The 18,333-nt window shown below is 40.1% G+C and overlaps 2 protein-coding genes across 2 annotated transcripts in view; both read left to right on the forward strand.

Annotated features, from left to right (window-relative positions):
- Nucleotides 1–45: 45 nt before the first annotated feature.
- LOC115114116 (leptin receptor gene-related protein-like) lies at nt 46–6,819 on the forward strand. The gene is made up of 4 exons (XM_029642110.2): nt 46–815; nt 3,047–3,122; nt 3,409–3,595; nt 4,038–6,819. Exons 1-4 carry the CDS (start codon nt 800–802, stop codon nt 4,140–4,142), a joined length of 384 nt encoding a protein of 127 aa, XP_029497970.1. The 5' UTR covers nt 46–799; the 3' UTR covers nt 4,143–6,819.
- Nucleotides 6,820–8,270: 1,451 nt separating this feature from the next.
- Nucleotides 8,271–18,333, forward strand: part of LOC115114118 (3',5'-cyclic-AMP phosphodiesterase 4B-like) — a 124,293-nt gene continuing 114,230 nt past the window's right edge. Inside the window, exon 1 of the mRNA XM_029642111.2 lies at nt 8,271–8,534. The gene's annotated coding sequence lies outside the window, so the exon portion shown is untranslated. The remainder of the gene's footprint in view (nt 8,535–18,333) is intronic.

The following is an 18,333-nucleotide window of genomic DNA, read 5'->3' on the forward strand; positions in this document are numbered from 1 at the left end:
GTTTTGGTGTAGTTCAGTACAAATCGTTCCGCAAAGTAGAACGCGTTCAAGCGAACTGAGCGCACCCCAGAATTAACCATTGTTGGCAAGCAATAATTATTTCAGAACAACTATGACTGAATTATTATCCTTACACTTTCAAAAATACTAGTCGAATAAGACATGGGAGAGATTTATTAAATCCGCTACAAAAATCAGTAGCGGATTTGGGTACGGGCGACATGGACAAATGTAGTAATGTAGGCTAAACTGACAAAGGAGCAAAGAGCAGAAATCTGAAGTAGCAAGCAAGTCGCAGCAATGAAGAACCCGAAGGGGGGAGAATTCTGGCAGTGGGAGATTTTCGGCACAACACCGGAAAGCCATGCTTTGTTAGTGAGTGGCCACAAAGCTACAATGAAAAATGTGGGGCATCATAGGTGGCTCGTTTCAGCTAGTTTTATCTTGTTCTTCATAACTTGTCTTATTTTGACTGATTTCATGTCAATGCTAGTTAACTAACCAACACTGTAACGATGTATTTGAGAGACAAGTGTTCATTGTGCACATTTCTTTTTTGTTTTCAATAAACATTAGGAGACGAAATATAGTTTACACGTTGTCAATAATATAAGCCAACCCTGTCTGAATTGACCCATTGTTGCGCACGCGTCGGTATTAGAAACAGCTCCTTTAAGAAAGTCAGTTTGACGCAAAGAAAAAGTTCAAAGGAGGAAATAGGAAGTCAGTCTCGAATGTCAACACAACAAACAAAGCACAAAGAAGAGGAACTGACAGAAAATTTAAGACGTTTAAGACAATGGCGAGTATTAAAGGTAAAACAATAAATATATATATGTACTTGCTCTACAAAACTCTTTAACATGTTTCCATAAAAGGTTTTCCCGCCACTGGTAAGTCAGGTGTAACATTGTCTGTATCGAGTCCACATACGACCACTTGTTACTGTCACATATCACGTTTGGTTTGTCGTGATACATTGACCGTGCACTCAGTGTTGGAAAATGTACTCAATTGTCATACTTGAGTAAAAGTAAAGATACCTTAACAGAAAATGACTCAAGTGAAAGTCACCCAGTAATTACTACTTATGTGTCAGGGAAAATAAATGGAGTACATCATTTTCTTTAAGAATTTAGTGAAGTAAAAGTTGTCAAAATATAAATAGTAAAGTATAGATACTCCAACAAATGTCTTAAGTAGTACTTTAAAGTATTTTTTACATAAGTACTTTACAGCGCTGCATGCATGTTTATTTGTCCAGTATTGAAATATAACAAAAGGATACAAATTACTTGTGAATTTACAAACATTGATGATTCAAGTATGATTTATTGGGCTACTTGAGAATTATGTGCTTATAATTTCACAATAGAGGGGGGTGGAAGCCAATCCACACTGAAAACTGTGAACCAACTCTTGCTTGAGGGACTACTGTTATAAGTTGTATAAGTTGTATATGTCATAACCCTGAGTATTTGAATCCCTTGCCCTGGATGGGACATTTGACTGACTCCTTAGATTCTACTGTCGTGTCTTTACTATCATTAACTGAAGACTTTTAGTTTTTATCAAAGATTCTCTGTAATTAGCATTTCGTGATTAACTAATCAGGCAAATGTAATTAACTAGGAAGTCGGGGCACCAAGGAAAATATTCAGATTTAGAAAGTTGTAATTTTCCGAATATAACTTTTCAGATATTTTCATATCTGATCAATCGTCTTCTGAATTAATTAGTTATTTATTTTACCTCACGTTAGTCTCATTCCAAACTTCGTAAATTGTTGGTTATCTGCACGAACCCAGTATGAGTCATCCATACATCAATTGTCTTAAATCATTTATTTACTTACTAAGTAATTCACAGAAATGCATACACAAACAGATAGTTACAAGGAAATGATAACGAAGTTTCCCTAGTGGGATAAACCAGCTTTGCGGCTTGGTGTACAAAAGGAAGTTTGGGTCGACTGAGATAATTATAACAATTGAAATGCTAACCCTTTCCACATCAACGCTCACTCATTCGGGAACAATTGCAATCAATATATATATATATATATATTTACACTCAGTGTGTCGTCGGGATCTCTGTTGAAAAGTTTGTTTCGGTTGGAGAGTCTGTCCTTTCTCTGTCGTGGTTAGAATGGATAGTTCAGTGACATTCATTCATGTTATAGATGTTTCGGCGGTTGTCGTTCTTCGCGTTCAATGATACCAAATTCCTAGCTGCAGACTAGTAATTAATATCAAAGGCTTGTTCTTGTTCTGTCGGTATCGATAGTCTAAGAGTTTAACCACGTGGGATGGTTAAAAGATTCAGCAGTCTACTCAAATCTTGGCCCTCTCGTTATCGAAATAAGCTGGTCTGCAACCTTTGTCCTCTCGCAATTGAGGGAAACAGGTCTGTTGAGAAATTCTCAAGGTGGAGGTTTTATTCGAAATTGCAGAAAAGGGCCTGTCCCAGGATGCCCGACCATAACTGCTCATGGGCGGTCTCTGATTTAGTTAAACTCAAAAGGGAATTGGAGTTTCCTTCATTAAACAGTCCAAAATCACATTGCACAGTATCAGTATCATCCTCACTCATTCACCTTATACAGCAATTAGATGTAAACCTCATATCTGAGGTTATTATATAAACAGCGTTATGGTAACGTGGCCGCAGCGTCTCCCATGAGCCCCACAAAATTGCACCAAACGGACCAGTTCGTAGCTGGATTCTTCATCGATCTTTTATACCTTCTCCAGAACATAAATGTTGTTCGGACCTCAAGTTCTGTGAGGTGGAAGAAATTCCTTTGTTCTCTATGAAAATCCACTATGTCTCTATATTGTGGCAATGAGGAGATAATCTCCTCCAGGAATTTACGACCTTTCTGACCACAGCAGCCTAGTTGTAGGAGACAGAGGGGGGTAGTACTCGCTGTACCCAAAGAGGGCAACGTCGTGACACTACTGAATAGTCTACCACTCTATCTTGCTAAGTACCCTGTCTCTAAAGTTATAACTACCTCAACATTTCTGTTTTTGTCATCCTATAGCACTGGTTGGGTTGTCCTTCAGTGGAGCCATTGGCTTGACATTCCTCCTGTTGAGCTGTGCCTTGGAGCAATATGGGTATGTATTTGCCCCCTTCCTCTGAAATCTGTGAGACACTCTTGCTAAATGGGACAAAATATGGAAGTTAACTATGTAACTAACTGCGATGCAATGCCTATATTAGTGTCACGTTTCCTCCCAAGGTGGTTAACCCTATTGGAGCAGTGATTAGTGGGTTTGCATGTGGGCTGGGTGACCCGTGTTCGAGACCCACAATAGGTGTTACACTGATGGCGTTTACTATGTTCTGAATCTGTGACAAATAAACTAGATGAATGTTAACACAACTGATTTGTTTTCACAGGGTGTACTGGCCCCTCTTCGTCCTTTTCTTCTATGTACTCGCTCCTATCCCCACCTTTATATCCAGAAGGCTCAGTGATGACAGTGATGTGGCCAGCAACGCATGCAGAGAGCTGGCTTACTTCTTCACTACGGGAATTGTGGTATCTGCGTTCGCGCTTCCCATCATAATGGCCCGGCGTGCAGTAGTGAGTCCTGACATTGTCAATGGCCAATGACTGTCATGTGTTGGGTTTAGTTGCTTTATGCCATGAATAACTGGTTCAGGGTCAGTTAGTGTTGAATCTCATAATGGTTATAATGACTTGGATAGGGAGAGCTGAACTTAAATTGCATGTAGTTGTGACAGGTAGATAGTACAAGTCCCGATGATACCCAATACTAGCTAAGGTGACTGAAGGTGGTTAGTACACCTGTAATGTGTATCTAATAAATGCAATTATGACACTTTCACTAGTTGTGTCCTATCTAGGTTGTGTTCATGTCACACAACAGAAAACATTTTCAGATGTTTTACAACACAGAATGAAAATGAACCTTTCTTATTTGACAAGTCCAGGTAGTCCATCCCTGTTTCAGTTTGTTTTCTTCTGTTTGGTACCCAATGAACATTATCCTGTTCTCTTGCAGATCCAGTTGGGGGCCTGTGGCCTGGTGATGGCCGGCAACGTTGTCATCTTCTTCACCATCCTTGGCTTCTTCCTGGGGTTTGGAGGGGGAGACGACTTCAGCTAGGAGCAGTGATAGACTGTCTGTGAATCTCTGGCCAAACAGAGCCACAATGCCAAATGGACCCCTAGACCCTATGCACTTGTGGAGATCTGAGGGGATTTGACAGGTGTAAGTAATATGGTAATAGCTCCATCTTGCCCTCTGATAGGCTTGCTAGGTGGAAGTTTCACCATATTGCTTATACCAGTCAAATCTTCTCTGATCTCCACAAGTGCATGCGGTGTAGGATCCAGGGGTCGATTTGAGATTAGGCAATGTGAAGACTGGATAGGTATAAGCATGTGGTGAAATATCACCAAGGGAAGAGTGGTTGTTTCTGGACAGGACCCACCTCTCTACAATTGTAATTGTATGTATGTATGTATGTAATACAAAACTATAGTTTGTTAACAAGAAATTTGTGAAGTGGTTGAACTGTATGTATGTATGCACAAATTTCTTGTTAACAAGTTATAGTTTTGGCAAGTCGGTTAGGACATCTACTTTGTGCATGACACAAGTAATTTTTCCAACAATTGTTTACAGACAGATTATTTCACTTATAATTCACTGTATCACAATTCCAGTGTGTCAGATGTTTACATACACTATGTTGACTGTGACTTTAAACAGCTTGGAAAATTCCAGAAAATGATGTCCTGGCTTTAGAAGTTTATTTTAGGCTAATTGACATAATTTGAGTCAATTGGAGGTGTACCTGTGGATGAATTTCAAGGCATACCTTCAAACTCAGTGCCTCTGCTTGACATCATGGGAAAATCAAAAGAAATCAGCCAAGACCTCAGAATTTCTTTTTTTAGACCTCCACAAGTCTGGTTCATTCTTGGGAGCAATTTCCAAATGCATGGAGGTACCACGTTCATCTGTACAAATAATAGTACGCAAGTATAAACACCATGGGACCACGCAGCCTTCGTACCACTCAGGAAGGATACGTGTTCTGCCTCCTAAAGATTAATGTACTTTGGTGCGAAAAGTGCAAATCAATCCCAGAACAACAGCAAAGGATCTTGTGAAGATGCTGGAGGAAATAGGTACAAAAGTATCTATATCCACTGTTACGGATACAGGTATCCTGTGTTCTTTTCTCTCCTTCTCCCCTCACAGGTGAAAATCATCACTCCCCAATCAGTCACCAAACAATCATCAATCAGAAGACACACCTCCTCCTTTTTCCTACCCAATCACAGTTCCTTTCCCTTGGTTTAAAAACCCTGTCAGTTGTTTGCTCTAGAGCGCAATCTCTCTGTAAATGCCATATGTCTGTAGATTGCTCTTTTTAACCCTCTCCTACTATGTCTATCTCTCTTTATGTATTGAGCTATATTTTGTTTGAGCACCTCCATATCACTTTGTCCTCACCTGTGAGTATTGTTTTTGGTTATGGTGTTTGTTTTCTGGTGGGAAAAGGGGGAACCAGGACAAGTTGCCCATGTGCATACACTACCTGTAGGTAAACTTTGTTAAATACCCTAGTTAGAACTGGGTGGACCACCCACTGTATTTTTGGTTAGTTAGTTAGCTGTTGTTGAAATAGGCTAGTCTAGCTTAGGGGTGTTTTTGGATGCTTATTGTTTCTTTCCTTGGGTCCAGCTCAGCCCCTTTTCCTGCTCCCCCCATTACCGTGTGTTTTCCAATAAGTCATGTGTTTGACGGTAATTTAGTTGTCTGTGGTTATTTTGCTCTCACTTTTTTACTTGTTGTAATCACCACATTCTGTTTCTATTCTTTTCAATGTATCTTGCTTATTTAAGTATAAGCATTTCAAATGATCTACCCATACTCATTCTTGCAGTTGATTACGTGTGTACTTTTGTTTATGGATTTATGTGTTTATCCGTATCGATTTTTGGGTATGACTAGATAATCAGGTCAAGGTGTAGTCAACGTTTTTGTAGTTTGTCATTTTAAATATTTAGCTCAAAGAGGCCTTGATGCAAATGTTTACAGTAATACCAAACGACAGTTAAGAAAATAAGTTAGACACGAGTCACCCACCATGGTTTCTGACGAGTGTCTATGATTATTAAACGCATTATTAATTCTAATATGTGTTTAATATGTTTATATTCACTGAGGACAGAAGCCAAAATGGGGTTTTGTGAACCATGGGCTACATTGGTACAGTAGATGAATGGTGAGTTTTCACATGGAATGTTAATACTATATATTTAGCTGTTTTTTGTTCTAACGAAGTGCCCACTTTTCTGTTCACCCAAAAGTGCCTAGTGAAATGTACTATTTTTACTGATTCAAAAAGTTGAGTCACTTTTTACATTCTATATTGGTATAGCCTCAGAGCCCATAGTGCATTATATAATTATGTTTTGCAATATTCCAATTAATAACCGAAGGTAACAACACCACTTCATACTGATTTAATGTTGCTAGAAGTATGCTATAATGTCTTGTTTTCACCGAAGGGTCAAATTAATTAACATTTCCGCATGATCTCATATCATGAAATTAATTTTTTATTATTATACTATATGTGTCTCATTAGCTATCATTCATTATGAAGTCTTTGTGTTGCACATACATGTACTGTAAGCGTGAACCCCAAACTTAACAGCACTTTCAAAACACTAGAGAGCACTAGAGAGACCTGTAATTGAAACTCCTGACAAAATCCTATACATAGTCTGTTTTCTAACATTAATTAAAGCACTATTGAAATATATTTCCTCTTTGCTTTTAATATGTCAATATATCAATGGCCATCTTTTGAGTCCATCTTTGCAGCTTTACATCACAAAGGGATTGACATGGAGAGAAAGATTTGAGACAGAAAGCCAGAACAAGTGCAGTTTACTGACACAGTCCCACCTGGCAAGTAGAGCAATCATTTTATTGAATCTTATTACTGAATCGGTTATAATTAGACTAATTTATTAATGGTGCAGTTGTTAGTTTCTTGGAGATGTACTGCTAGCAGCATTTAATGCATTGAGTGCTGATTTACCTACAGTACGATTCAAAAGTTTGGACACAACGACTCATTCAAGGGTTTTTCTTTATTTTTTACTATTTTCTACATTGTTGAATAATAGTGCAGATATCAAAACTATGGAATAATGCATATGGAATCATGTAGTAACCAAAAAAATATATATATTTTAGATTCTTCAAAGTATCCACCCTTTGTGCAAAGGTGTCATCAAGGCAGTCTTGGCATTCTCTCAACCAGCTTCAACTGGAATGCTTTTTCAACAGTCTTGAAGGAGTTCTCACATGCTGAGCACTTGTTGGCTGCTTTTTCTTCACTCTGAGGTCCAACTCATCCCAAACATCACATTTTTAAGTTGTTCCAAGAGTAAAATTTCAAAGTGTTTAAGGCTACGTTTTTAAGGTTAGGGTTACCTTTAGGGGTTAACCCCAAATTTATAAGGTTAGGCATTAACTATGAATGCTTAAGGTAAAGGTTAAGATTTGGGATAATCTTAAAACAAAAGTCTTAAACAACTTTCTATTGCTGGATTCGAACATGCAACCTTTGGAACCAGAGGCAGATGCTCAGGGAGCAGGATGAAGGAAGGATTAACAAAAAGAAGGGACACTGTGATGGCCACCCTTGGCACCAGGGACAACAGTTGCCTGGCAACAGCCTAGAAATCAAAGCTGTTTGGACCAGCCTGTGTAGCCTTGAACACAATTCCTCAAAGGTGTAACAGATGGTTATAGCCAGTACTCACTGCTCACAGTTGGCCGCCCAACAGTTACCATGCAGGTGCATGACCTTAGAGAAGTAGGGTGAAGTTGCCCCTAGACACTGATCTTTCCCCCCACTAATAGTTAATGTTAGGACCAGGGGCAGAGGAAGCTGATCCTAGATCTGTACCTGGGGGAAACTCCCCCTCAGGTGAGATATGCAGGGAAAGTTACTGTTAGGATACTGTGGGTGGCTCTGCCATGTCAGAGGGCTAATGGAGTATTATGCAGGAGATTTTGAATTGCCTGGCTGGATGGACTGCTGATGTGGATTGACTGAGATAGGCCTATTAGAATCGTGGATGCTGATGATGTCAGTTTGATGTCATTTATTATGTAGGCTATTTGCCAGCATCAAAACTGGTACAAACAGAGAAAGAGAGGGCGCGCACGAGAGAGACTGAAGTCCATGAAGAATAAAATCAGCGCGTAGGGAGAGTGATCCTTCTGTAGTCTGTATCAAAGCTAAAAGGGAGAGAGAGAAAGAGGCGGACGCTGGAGAGTCAAGGGGCATATAAAGAGCACGCGGAAAGCAAATCAGACTAAACTCGAAGAAGCAAGCGACAGAGCACTCAGAAGGATAGATAGTTACGCTGAAGTCAGAGTCCTGACCGCCGGTTCATACTTCATAAATACGTTAGTCATTCTATAACCCCCCTCCTTGTGGAAAAGTGGACTAATCTCTGGGTAAGGCGTCTTTCACGTTCAATGCTTTTTTTAAATGTAGGGAGAGATGGCTGTCAGCTAGCCTTTTGCCTCGAGAGAGGCTGAGGAGGATTGTAACATCTCTTAACCTTGACGTATCTACCTTATCTTAACTCACTCATGTTGTCCCATTCAAGTCGGAATTCAAGTTCAGAAGCGTAGTCGTGCTCCACTCACGTGAGTACGAAAGTGGCTGCCCCATGGAAACAACCCGCTGGGCACACACTGGTTAAATCAACATTGTTTCCACATAATTTCAATGAAATTTACGTTTAACTAACATGGAATAGACTTTGAATTGTTTTCTGTGCCCGGTGGGAAGTGTGTTTTATCGTGCAGCCAATTGACTATTGCCAAGGTGTGGTTAAATTGCTGTAGCCTACTGTGGCAAACATTTTGCAATGGACACTGAAAGAACAATATCTCAATATGCCTGCAATTCGGGGCGTTCCTGCATGTGGGTGTTTCTGCATGTGCAGGAAGCCCCCCGAGCATCCCATTGGTTCCTGCAGGAATGCTTGTGTGACACTTGATATTTTGTTTCTCCCATGATTGTCTATGCGATTTTAAAATGTGGGTCAAAGGGAAATAAAACTCGTTTTTCGGGGGGAAAGGACACTGTCTACCGGTGTCGCCCCCACCTGCTGTGTACCGGAATCCAACTTAGCACACAGGTCTTTGCTCCCGCCTGTAGAACAACTGTCCTCCTTTAACAGAACTGTTGAAACAGTGCCCGACAGGCTGGTGTGAAGGACAATGTCTAGCAGTGTGCTAGCTAGATGCCTAACCGGCTTCCCACCTGCTGTGTACCAAAGTCCTAGCTTGCTAATTATCTAGCTAGCACCCAGTGTATTAAACGCCTGCCGAACAACTGCCCTCGTTAACCTCTTCAACCTATGGGGGCGCTATGTCATTATCGGATAAAAAAACGTGCCCATTTTAAGCGCAATATTTTGTCACGAAAAGATGCTCGACTATGCATATAATTGGCAGCTTTGGAAAGAAAACACTCTGACGTTTTCAAAACTGCAAAGATATTATCTGTGAGTGCCACAGAACTCATGCTACAGGCGAAACCAAGATGAAACCTCAAACAGGAAATGAGCAGAATTTGAGGCTCTGTTTCCCATCGACTCCTTATATGGCTGTGAATGTGCCATGAATGAACTTGAGCTCTCTGCCGTTCGTCCAAGATGTCTGCAGCATTGTGACGTATTTGTAGGCATATCATTGGAAGATTGACCATAAGAGACTACATTTACCAGGGGTCCGCCCGGTGTCCTGTGTCGAAATTATTGCGTAATCTCTAGGTCCATGTGCGTTCCATTTCTTCAGAAGAGAAAGTCAACTGCCACGATGGATTTATCGTCGATAGGTATGTGAAAAACACCTTGAGGATTGATTCTAAACATCGGTTTGCCATGTTTCTGTCGACATTATGGAGTTAATTTGGAAAAAAGTTTGCGTTTTAATGACTTAATTTTCATTTTTTTTCTTACCCAAACGTGGTGGAGAAAACGGAGCGATTTGTCAACACAAATAATCTTTTTGTAAAAACTGAACATTTGCAATCTAACTGAGTCTCCTCATTGAAAACATCTGAAGTTCTTCAAAGGTAAATGATTTTATTTGAATGTTTTTCTGGTTTTTGTGAAAATGTTGCTTGCTGAATGTCAGGCATAATGCTATGCTAGGCTATCAATAGTGTTACACAAATGCTTGTTTTGCAATGGTTGAGAAGCATATTTTTGAAAATCTGAGATGACAGTGTTGTTAACAAAAGGCTAAGCTTGAGAGCAAATAGATTTATTTCATTTGCGATTTTCATGAATAGTTAACGTTGCGTTATGCTAATGAGCTTGCGGATAGATTTACACAATCCTGGATACAGGTTTCTTTCGTAGCTAAACGTGACGCAGAAAACGGAGCGATTTGTCCTAAACAAATAATCTTTTTGTAAAAACGGAACATTAGCTATCTGAGTCTCCTCATTGAAAACATCTGAAGTTCTTCAAAGGTAAATGATTTTATTTGAATGTTTTTGTGAAAATGTTGCCTGCTGAATGCTAACGCTAAATGCTACGCTAAATGCTACGCTAGCTATCAATAGTGTTACACAAATGCTTGTTTTGCAATGGTTGAGAAGCATATTTTGAAAATCTGAGATGACAGTGTTGTTAACAAAAATCTACGCTTGAGAGCTAGCATATTGATTTCATTTCATTTGCGATTTTCATGAATGGTTAACGTTGCGTTATGGTAATGAGCTTGAGGCTGTATTCACGATCCCGGATCCGGGATGGCTCGTCGCAACAGGTTAACAGAACTGCGGGAAAACAGTGCCCGACAGCCGGGTGAAGGACAACTGTAGACATATTCCTCTCTAGCTATCTACCATTGTCACCCCTGCCTCTTCTTCTGTGGGGTTTATCGGCGATTGGCATCCAATGTTGTGGTTCATTACCGCCACCTACTGTACTGGAGTCCTCGCTTAAAAATGGACCAGTAGAAGAGGGGCTCCTACAGATGCAGGAACTCCCTGAATTGCGGGCTGCAATTGCACCCTACACAACTCACGTAACAACATTTCATTCCATAATCTTGTGCAGGTTGACGTTTATTGGAATGAATCTTGTCCTTGAGGCGGAGCTGAGCGATTCTCACTAGAAGGGCCAGCTGCAAAGTCTATTGGCTATATAGGCTATTTTAAATTCCTGAAAATAAAAATGATTTTAAGGTTAAGCAAGGTTTGCAGTGTGGTTAAGGTTAGGTTTAAAATCAGATTTTATGACTGTCTGTGCCAGCTAGTCACTACCCTGCAGAGTTGCTTCCAGTAGCCAACATGAGTCATTCCAATAATTGGCAACCTGCTAATCTTGTTTTGACTTTGTTTGTTATTTTGCGCAACTCCTTCACCTAAAATAGTGTAAATCAGTGCAATTTACACAGTAGGCTACCATTAGGGAGAAGAATGAGAGAAGCCAAGTTCATTCAAAGGTATGTGTGCACGGTGAGTGAAAGCGGTAGAGAAAGGCATTGTCTTATATCAGATCACGTCACTCCTAGGTGATGCTTATCTCTCAACCGATCTGTCTTGTATGATGTCTTTGTTTTACACCTTGACCTAACCAGTTCCGCACGGGTGTATGTTGATTTTTGTCTAACCCCACCAGACCCGTTCATGACATGCAGGTTAAATTGGCAAATCCAACTGTGAACCAATAAATAATTTGGGGATAGCCTGCTGTTGCTGGCTAATGTTATTTTACCTGAAAAGCATAGTGTGTGTATTTTTAAAAAATTTAAATGCTCGATATCTGTAGAAGTTGGACTCGTTTTGAGTCATACAAAATCATGCGTTCTCTACTCTGACAATTAATCCACAGATAAATGGGTAACCTATTTAAAAAATAATAATAATGTATTACCGCCACGTTGAACTCCAGTCAATCACCCACGTGAGTTTGTATGTTGAAATATGTTTTACCCCCTTGTGGCTTTGAGTCAGTGACTCTTATCATGGAGAGAAATTGGAGTGGTGGGACTTGCAGAACGTCAAGCATCTAAAATAGAACCAAGTTTTGTTTTAGTGCCTGGCTACGCAGACGCCCGTTGACGTGCACAAGCAGTTTGGATGAAATTGAATAATGATTGTATGCGCACATTTATTTCTCAATGCTCGCACACGCAACTAGGCCGGTTTACTCCGCATGTTATGTCAGATGCCATCACTCCTACGTAACGCTTGTCCCTCAACGGACCTGACAAAATTCTCTTGTCTGATTTAACCAAGATTGAACTCTTTGGCCTGAATGCCAAGCGTAACTTCTGGAGGAAATCTGGCACCATCCCTACAGTGAAGCATGGAGGTGGCAGCATCATGCTGTGGGGATGTTTTTCAGTGGCAGGGACTGGAAGACCAGTCAGGATCGAGGGAAAAATGAACGGAGCAAAGTACAATGATCCTTGATGAAAACCTGTTACTGAACCTCAGACTGGGGTGACGGTTCACCTTCCAACAGGACAATGACCACAAGCACATAGCCAAGGCAACGCGGGAGTGGCTGTGCAGCGACGCTCCCCATCCAACCTAACAGAGCTTGAGAGGATCTGCAGAGAAGATTGAAACTCTCCAAATACAGGTGTGCCACACTTGTAGCATCATACTCAAGGCTGTAATCAATGCCAAAGGTGCTTCAACAAAGTACTAGTAAAGGATCTGAATACTTATGTGATGTTTTTTTTGCAAACATTTCTAAACTGTTTTTGTCATTATGGGGTATTGTGTGTAGATTGAGGATTATTATTTAAAAATACATTTTATAATAACGCTGTAACAAAGTCAAGGGGTCTGAATACTTTCCGAATGCACTGTACAATGCCTTCAGAAATTATTCATACCGCTGGATATATGCCACATTTTGTTGTTACAGACTGAATTCAAAAGTTATTTATTTTCTACGAACAATACCCCTCATGCAGTCAACCTGTTTTTAGAAATGTTTGCACATTTATTGAAAATATCAGGGGTGCGTGTGGAGCCCCCTCCTATACTGTTCACCGACGACTGATGACACGACAGTGGTAGTCCTGATCACCGACGACGATGAGAGAGCTTACAGGGAGGAGGTCAGAGACCTGGCAGTGTGGTGCCAGGACAACAACCTCTCCCTTAACATCAGCAAGACAAAGAAGCTGATCGTGGACTACAGGAAATGGATGGATGCCCCAATTCACATCGACAAGGCTATAGTGGAGATTCTTAAGAGCTTCAAGTTCCTCAGTGTCCACATCACTAAGGACCAAACATACCAACACAGTCATGAAGAGGGCACGACAACACCTATTCCCTCTCAGGAGGCTGAAAATGTTTGGCATGGGCCCTCGGATCCTAAAGTTTTACAGCTGCACCATTTGAGAGCATCTTGACTGGCTGCATCAATGCTTTGTATGGCAACTGCTTGGCATCTGACTGCAAGGCGCTACAGATTGTAAGTGCGTACGGCCCAGTACATCACTGGGGCCAAGTTCCCTGCCGTCCAGGACCTCTATACCAGACGGCATCAGAGGAAGGCTCTAAAAATGGTCATAGGCCAGCCACCCAAATCACAGTCGGTTCTGTTTGCTACCGCACGGCAAGCGGTACTGGCGCACCTAGTCTAGGACCAAACGGCTCCTGAACAGCATCTACCCCAAAGCCATAAGACTGCAGAACAGTTCATTAAACTGCTACCCAGACCTTCTGATTTTCACCCCCTACCTACATGTACATAGTACTTGAATCACCAAACCTACATGTACATAATACCTCGTACCCCAGTACACTGACTCTGTACCCCCTGTATATAGCCTTGTTATTTTGTGCCATTTTTATCGTGTTACTAGTTTTATTTTTATCTATGTCTTTAATTGTCTTTCATTCTAACTTCATTGTTGGGAAAGGGCTCATTGGTAAGCATTTCACGGTAAAGTCTACACTTGTTGTTTTCGGCGCATGGGACAAATGAAATTGTATCTTTTGTCGTGACTGGGTGTATTGCTACACCATCCGTGTAATTAATAACTTCACCATGCTCAAAGGGATATTCAATGTCTGCTTTTTTATTTTTGACAATCTACCACTAGGTGCTCTTTGCGAGGTATTGGAAAACCTCCCTGGTCTTTGTGGTTGAATCTGTGTTTGAAATTCACTGCTTGACTGAGGAACCTTACAAATCTCTGTACCACACAAACACACAGATAAGAGGTAGTCATTCAAGAATCATGTTAACACTTGTTCAACACTATTATTGCACACAGAGTCCATGCAACTTATGTGACGTAAGAAAATGTTTACTCCTGAACTTATTTAGGCTTGCCATAACAACGGGGTGAATGAAGACGTTTTTAGCGTTTCGATTTAATTAATTTGTGAAAATGTCTAAACATAATTCCACTTTGACATTATGGGGTATTGTTTCACTGGCCAACACGCAATCTCAATTTAATCAATTTTAAATTCAGCTATCAACACAACAAAATGTGGAAGTAATCCAGGGATTTGAAGCCACTGTACTGTCCATGAAGCACACAACTCCTTAGCTAGATGTGAAATGGTGCGACTAAGACGTCCCTAACCGAAACACATGAACATTTATTTAGCAATTCGTAGTTTTAGCTTTGCTTAATTCAGCCTGTTTTGAGGATGAAATTGGGTTCATTTAGGCTACGTCACCTAGGTAATATTTTCGAATGTCATACAGCATGTTGCCAAACTACTTTTGAACTATCCCGTTACCCTTTGCAATATATGCGACAGATCAGTGTAGGCAGAATTGACGCGCTGACAACTGGGGAGGAAAAGGTGTATCCCTAACACGCTTGCGGTCGTGACTGAACTGGGTAAATAATTTAGTCACTGGGGGGGGAAAACATCTGGGATGTAGGGGTTACTGTACTGAGTGTGGGGACCCTTCATGTCTTAGGCATCTAATCATCCACTTTTAATTTGGTCATTCATCAACCCCTGATAAAATAGGCTAAACATTGAAATAAAATAAGTGTGAAGCCTTTTTTTTTAAGCCTTTTTATTTCATCTTTATTTAACTAGGCAAGTCGGTTAAGAACACATTCTTATTTTCAATGATGGCTTAGGAACGGTGGGTTAACTGCCTCGTTCTGGGGCAGAACGACAGATTTTCACCTTGTCAGCTCGGGGGATTCAATCTTGCAATCTTACAGTTAACTAGTCCAACGCTCTAACCATCTGCCTCTCATTGCACTCCACGAGGAGACCGCCTGTTACGCGAATGCAGTAAGCCAAGGTAAGTTGCTAGCATTAAACTTATCTTATAAAAACAATCAATCATAATCACTAGTTAACTACAGATGGTTGATATTACTAGTTTATCTAGCGTGTCCTGCGTGTTGCATAAAATCTATGTGGTGCGTATTGTTGCTCCAATGTGTACCTAACCATGAACATCAATGCCTTTTCTTAAAATCAATCCACAGAAATACATATTTTTAAACCTGCATGTTTAGCTAAAAGAAATCCAGGTTAGCAGGCAATATTAACCAGGTGAAATTGTGTCACTTCTCTTGCGTTCATTGCACGCAGAGTCAGTGTATATATAACAGTGTATATGGGCCACATAAATTGCCAGAATTTTACAAAATTATGACATAACATTGAAGGTTGTGCAATGTAACAGGAATATTTAGACGAATGGATGCCACCTCTTAGATAAAATACGGAACGGTTCTGTATTTCACTGAAAGAATAAACGTCTTGTTTTTGAGATGATAGTTTCTGGATTCAACCATATTAATGACCTAAGGCTCGTATTTCTGTGTGTTATTATGTTATAACTAAGTCTATGGTTTGATCGAGCAGTCTGACTGAGCGGTGGTAGGCAGCAGCAGGCTCGTAAGTATTAATTCAAACAGCACTTTCGTGTGTTTTACCAGCACGAGTGTACCGTATCACCCCTATAGGTCACTGCAAAATATGGAAGCTATACGTCAATGGGCTTTACAACCAGGGGTTGGAACCCAACATTTTATGTTGGATTTTCAGATCGCTTCGTTCTAAACTGAACCATAATTTTTTTCCGTTCCACTGTTAGATCGACATCAAATAACTTCACTTATCACAGAATTATACCTAATGAAGTAACTTTAATTGTCTTTGAACTTCTGAGAGTTGGCTTAACGTTTTACCAGAGCTAGCTAGCTAACAAACTTGTTTGTGCAGAACTGCACCAGAATTAAAATTAAAACATGTTTTACCTGTACTTAATAAATCCAATGTGAAAAAAAACGTGATAACTATAGTATCCTTAATTAGTATTGAAAAAGTTAATACATTGTTCTAAAAAATCTCTCTCCCTAATTTCTGAATCACGCTTTGTAACATTAGACTACAGTAGCCTATGTTTAGGTGGGGGAGTGGCAGGTAGCCTACACACTGGCAACATTTCCAGGTGGCAGGCAGACACTGGAATAAGTTTTGAGTGATAGTGAGGGCTTTGCATAGGTGCTTGGTGCATTTTTTTTTTTTTGGCAAACTGGTAAACAATTGCCGGAACGTGAAAGAACGTTATTAACCGGTTCCCATGCTTTTAAAATAATGGGTTGGTTCTGGAACAGTACAGATCACTTCTGTTCTGATACTGTTCCTCAAAATTGTTATTTTCTAGTTTTCGGTTCTGTTCCCTGAACCAATTTCAACCCTTGCTTACAACTAACAAGTACTGTTCAGGTGAGCTAAAATCATATTTTTATTATCTATATTGTAAAGCTGTAGATATACAGCTTTGCATAAGTTTCCTAACCATTTCTTCTCTTGAGCAATGAAGTTGGCAACAGCATCTGCATGGAGAAGGAATGACAGGTCAGAAGTCTGTGTTTGAAAATCGGCGCCATTGTTACCGACGGACACCCTTCGATCCAGAAATACTTGCGAGAGCAATACCCAACCATCACTCATTACTCTGACTCTAGACATGTAGCAAAATGTGTGTATGTGAATGGAATTGTAATTGGAATGTGAACATCATCATCAAGTAACAATCGCTTGCTAACAGGTGACATTAGGTAGGCCATTGCAGTAGTGGAAAAAGTACCCAGTTGTCATACTTGACTGAAATGATAGATTCCTTAATAGAAAGTTGCTCAAGTGAAAGTCACCCAGTAAAATACTACTTGAGTAAAAGTATTTGGTTCAAAAGTAAATGAAATTGCTAAAATATGCTCATGTATAAATTATTTCAAATTCCTTAGATAAATCAAACCAGATGCCACCATTTTCCTTGTTTTTAATATGTACGAATAGCCAAGGGGTACACACTAACACTCCGACATCATTTACAAACTATGCATTTGTGTTTAGTGAGTCTGCCAGATCAGAGGCAGTAGGGATGACCATGTCTTCTTTTGATAAGTGGGTGAATTGGACCATTTTCCTGTCCTGCTAATAAGCACTCAACGTGTAACAAGTTCTTTTGGGTGTCAGGGAACATGTCTGGAGTAAAAAGTTATTTATTTTCTTTAGGAATGTAGTAAAGCCAAAGTGGTTAATATAAATAGTAAAGTAATGTACAGATACTGCAAAACAACAACTTAAGTAATACTTTAAAAGTATTTTGCACCACTGGCTACTGAAACCTAACGTTACCTGATGTTTTCCTCCGTTGTTGGCATGTTTTTGCAGTGGCCACAAGAGAACCTGTGGGTAAAAAGAAATGTTGTTAGCAAGTAGCAGATCACTGCTGGTAATGAGCTAAATGCCATTAATTCTAAACAGTGGCTTGGAAATACACTGGCGTGGGTAAAGTAAGCAAATGGCTAGGTAGCTAAAAAGCTAATATCAAACCACTCATAAGTGCCAAATTTGCGTTTAGACTGATAGCCGCAAGACAATGGCAACATTGCTATCAATAAGCGTCATAAACTCAGAACCAGTGAATAAACAAATTGATTAAGCTCCAGTTTATAGATGGAGGCCAGTTAGATGCATTTAGCTAGCTAGCTATAACAACGTTAGCTAGGCTACATAATGTTACATAGCATTCAGACGTGGGTTTGGAAAACAACGTTTGACCACCCCACATCTTCTTTGTCGCTAGAAGCCAATGGCTCGAACATGTGTGACGACCTCGAAACCCTTCACATCGTCACGTTTTTGTATTTTTCTTAATAGTTCTGAAACCTATAAACTGTCCCATTTATTTTTGTAATTTTTTTAATCACTTATATTTATCAGAGCCCGAGTTATGAGCTTTTAAAGTTAAAGCTGAAA

This window comes from Oncorhynchus nerka, linkage group LG9b (genome assembly GCF_034236695.1).
Source record: "Oncorhynchus nerka isolate Pitt River linkage group LG9b, Oner_Uvic_2.0, whole genome shotgun sequence".
NCBI lineage: Eukaryota > Metazoa > Chordata > Actinopteri > Salmoniformes > Salmonidae > Oncorhynchus > Oncorhynchus nerka.

Coding starts and splice junctions, on each gene's coding strand:
- LOC115114116 (XM_029642110.2), top strand. Junction 3,123..3,408: donor TGTGCCTTGGAGCAATATGG/GTATGTATTTGC, acceptor TTGTTTTCACAG/GGTGTACTGGCCCCTCTTCG. Junction 3,596..4,037: donor TAATGGCCCGGCGTGCAGTA/GTGAGTCCTGAC, acceptor GTTCTCTTGCAG/ATCCAGTTGGGGGCCTGTGG.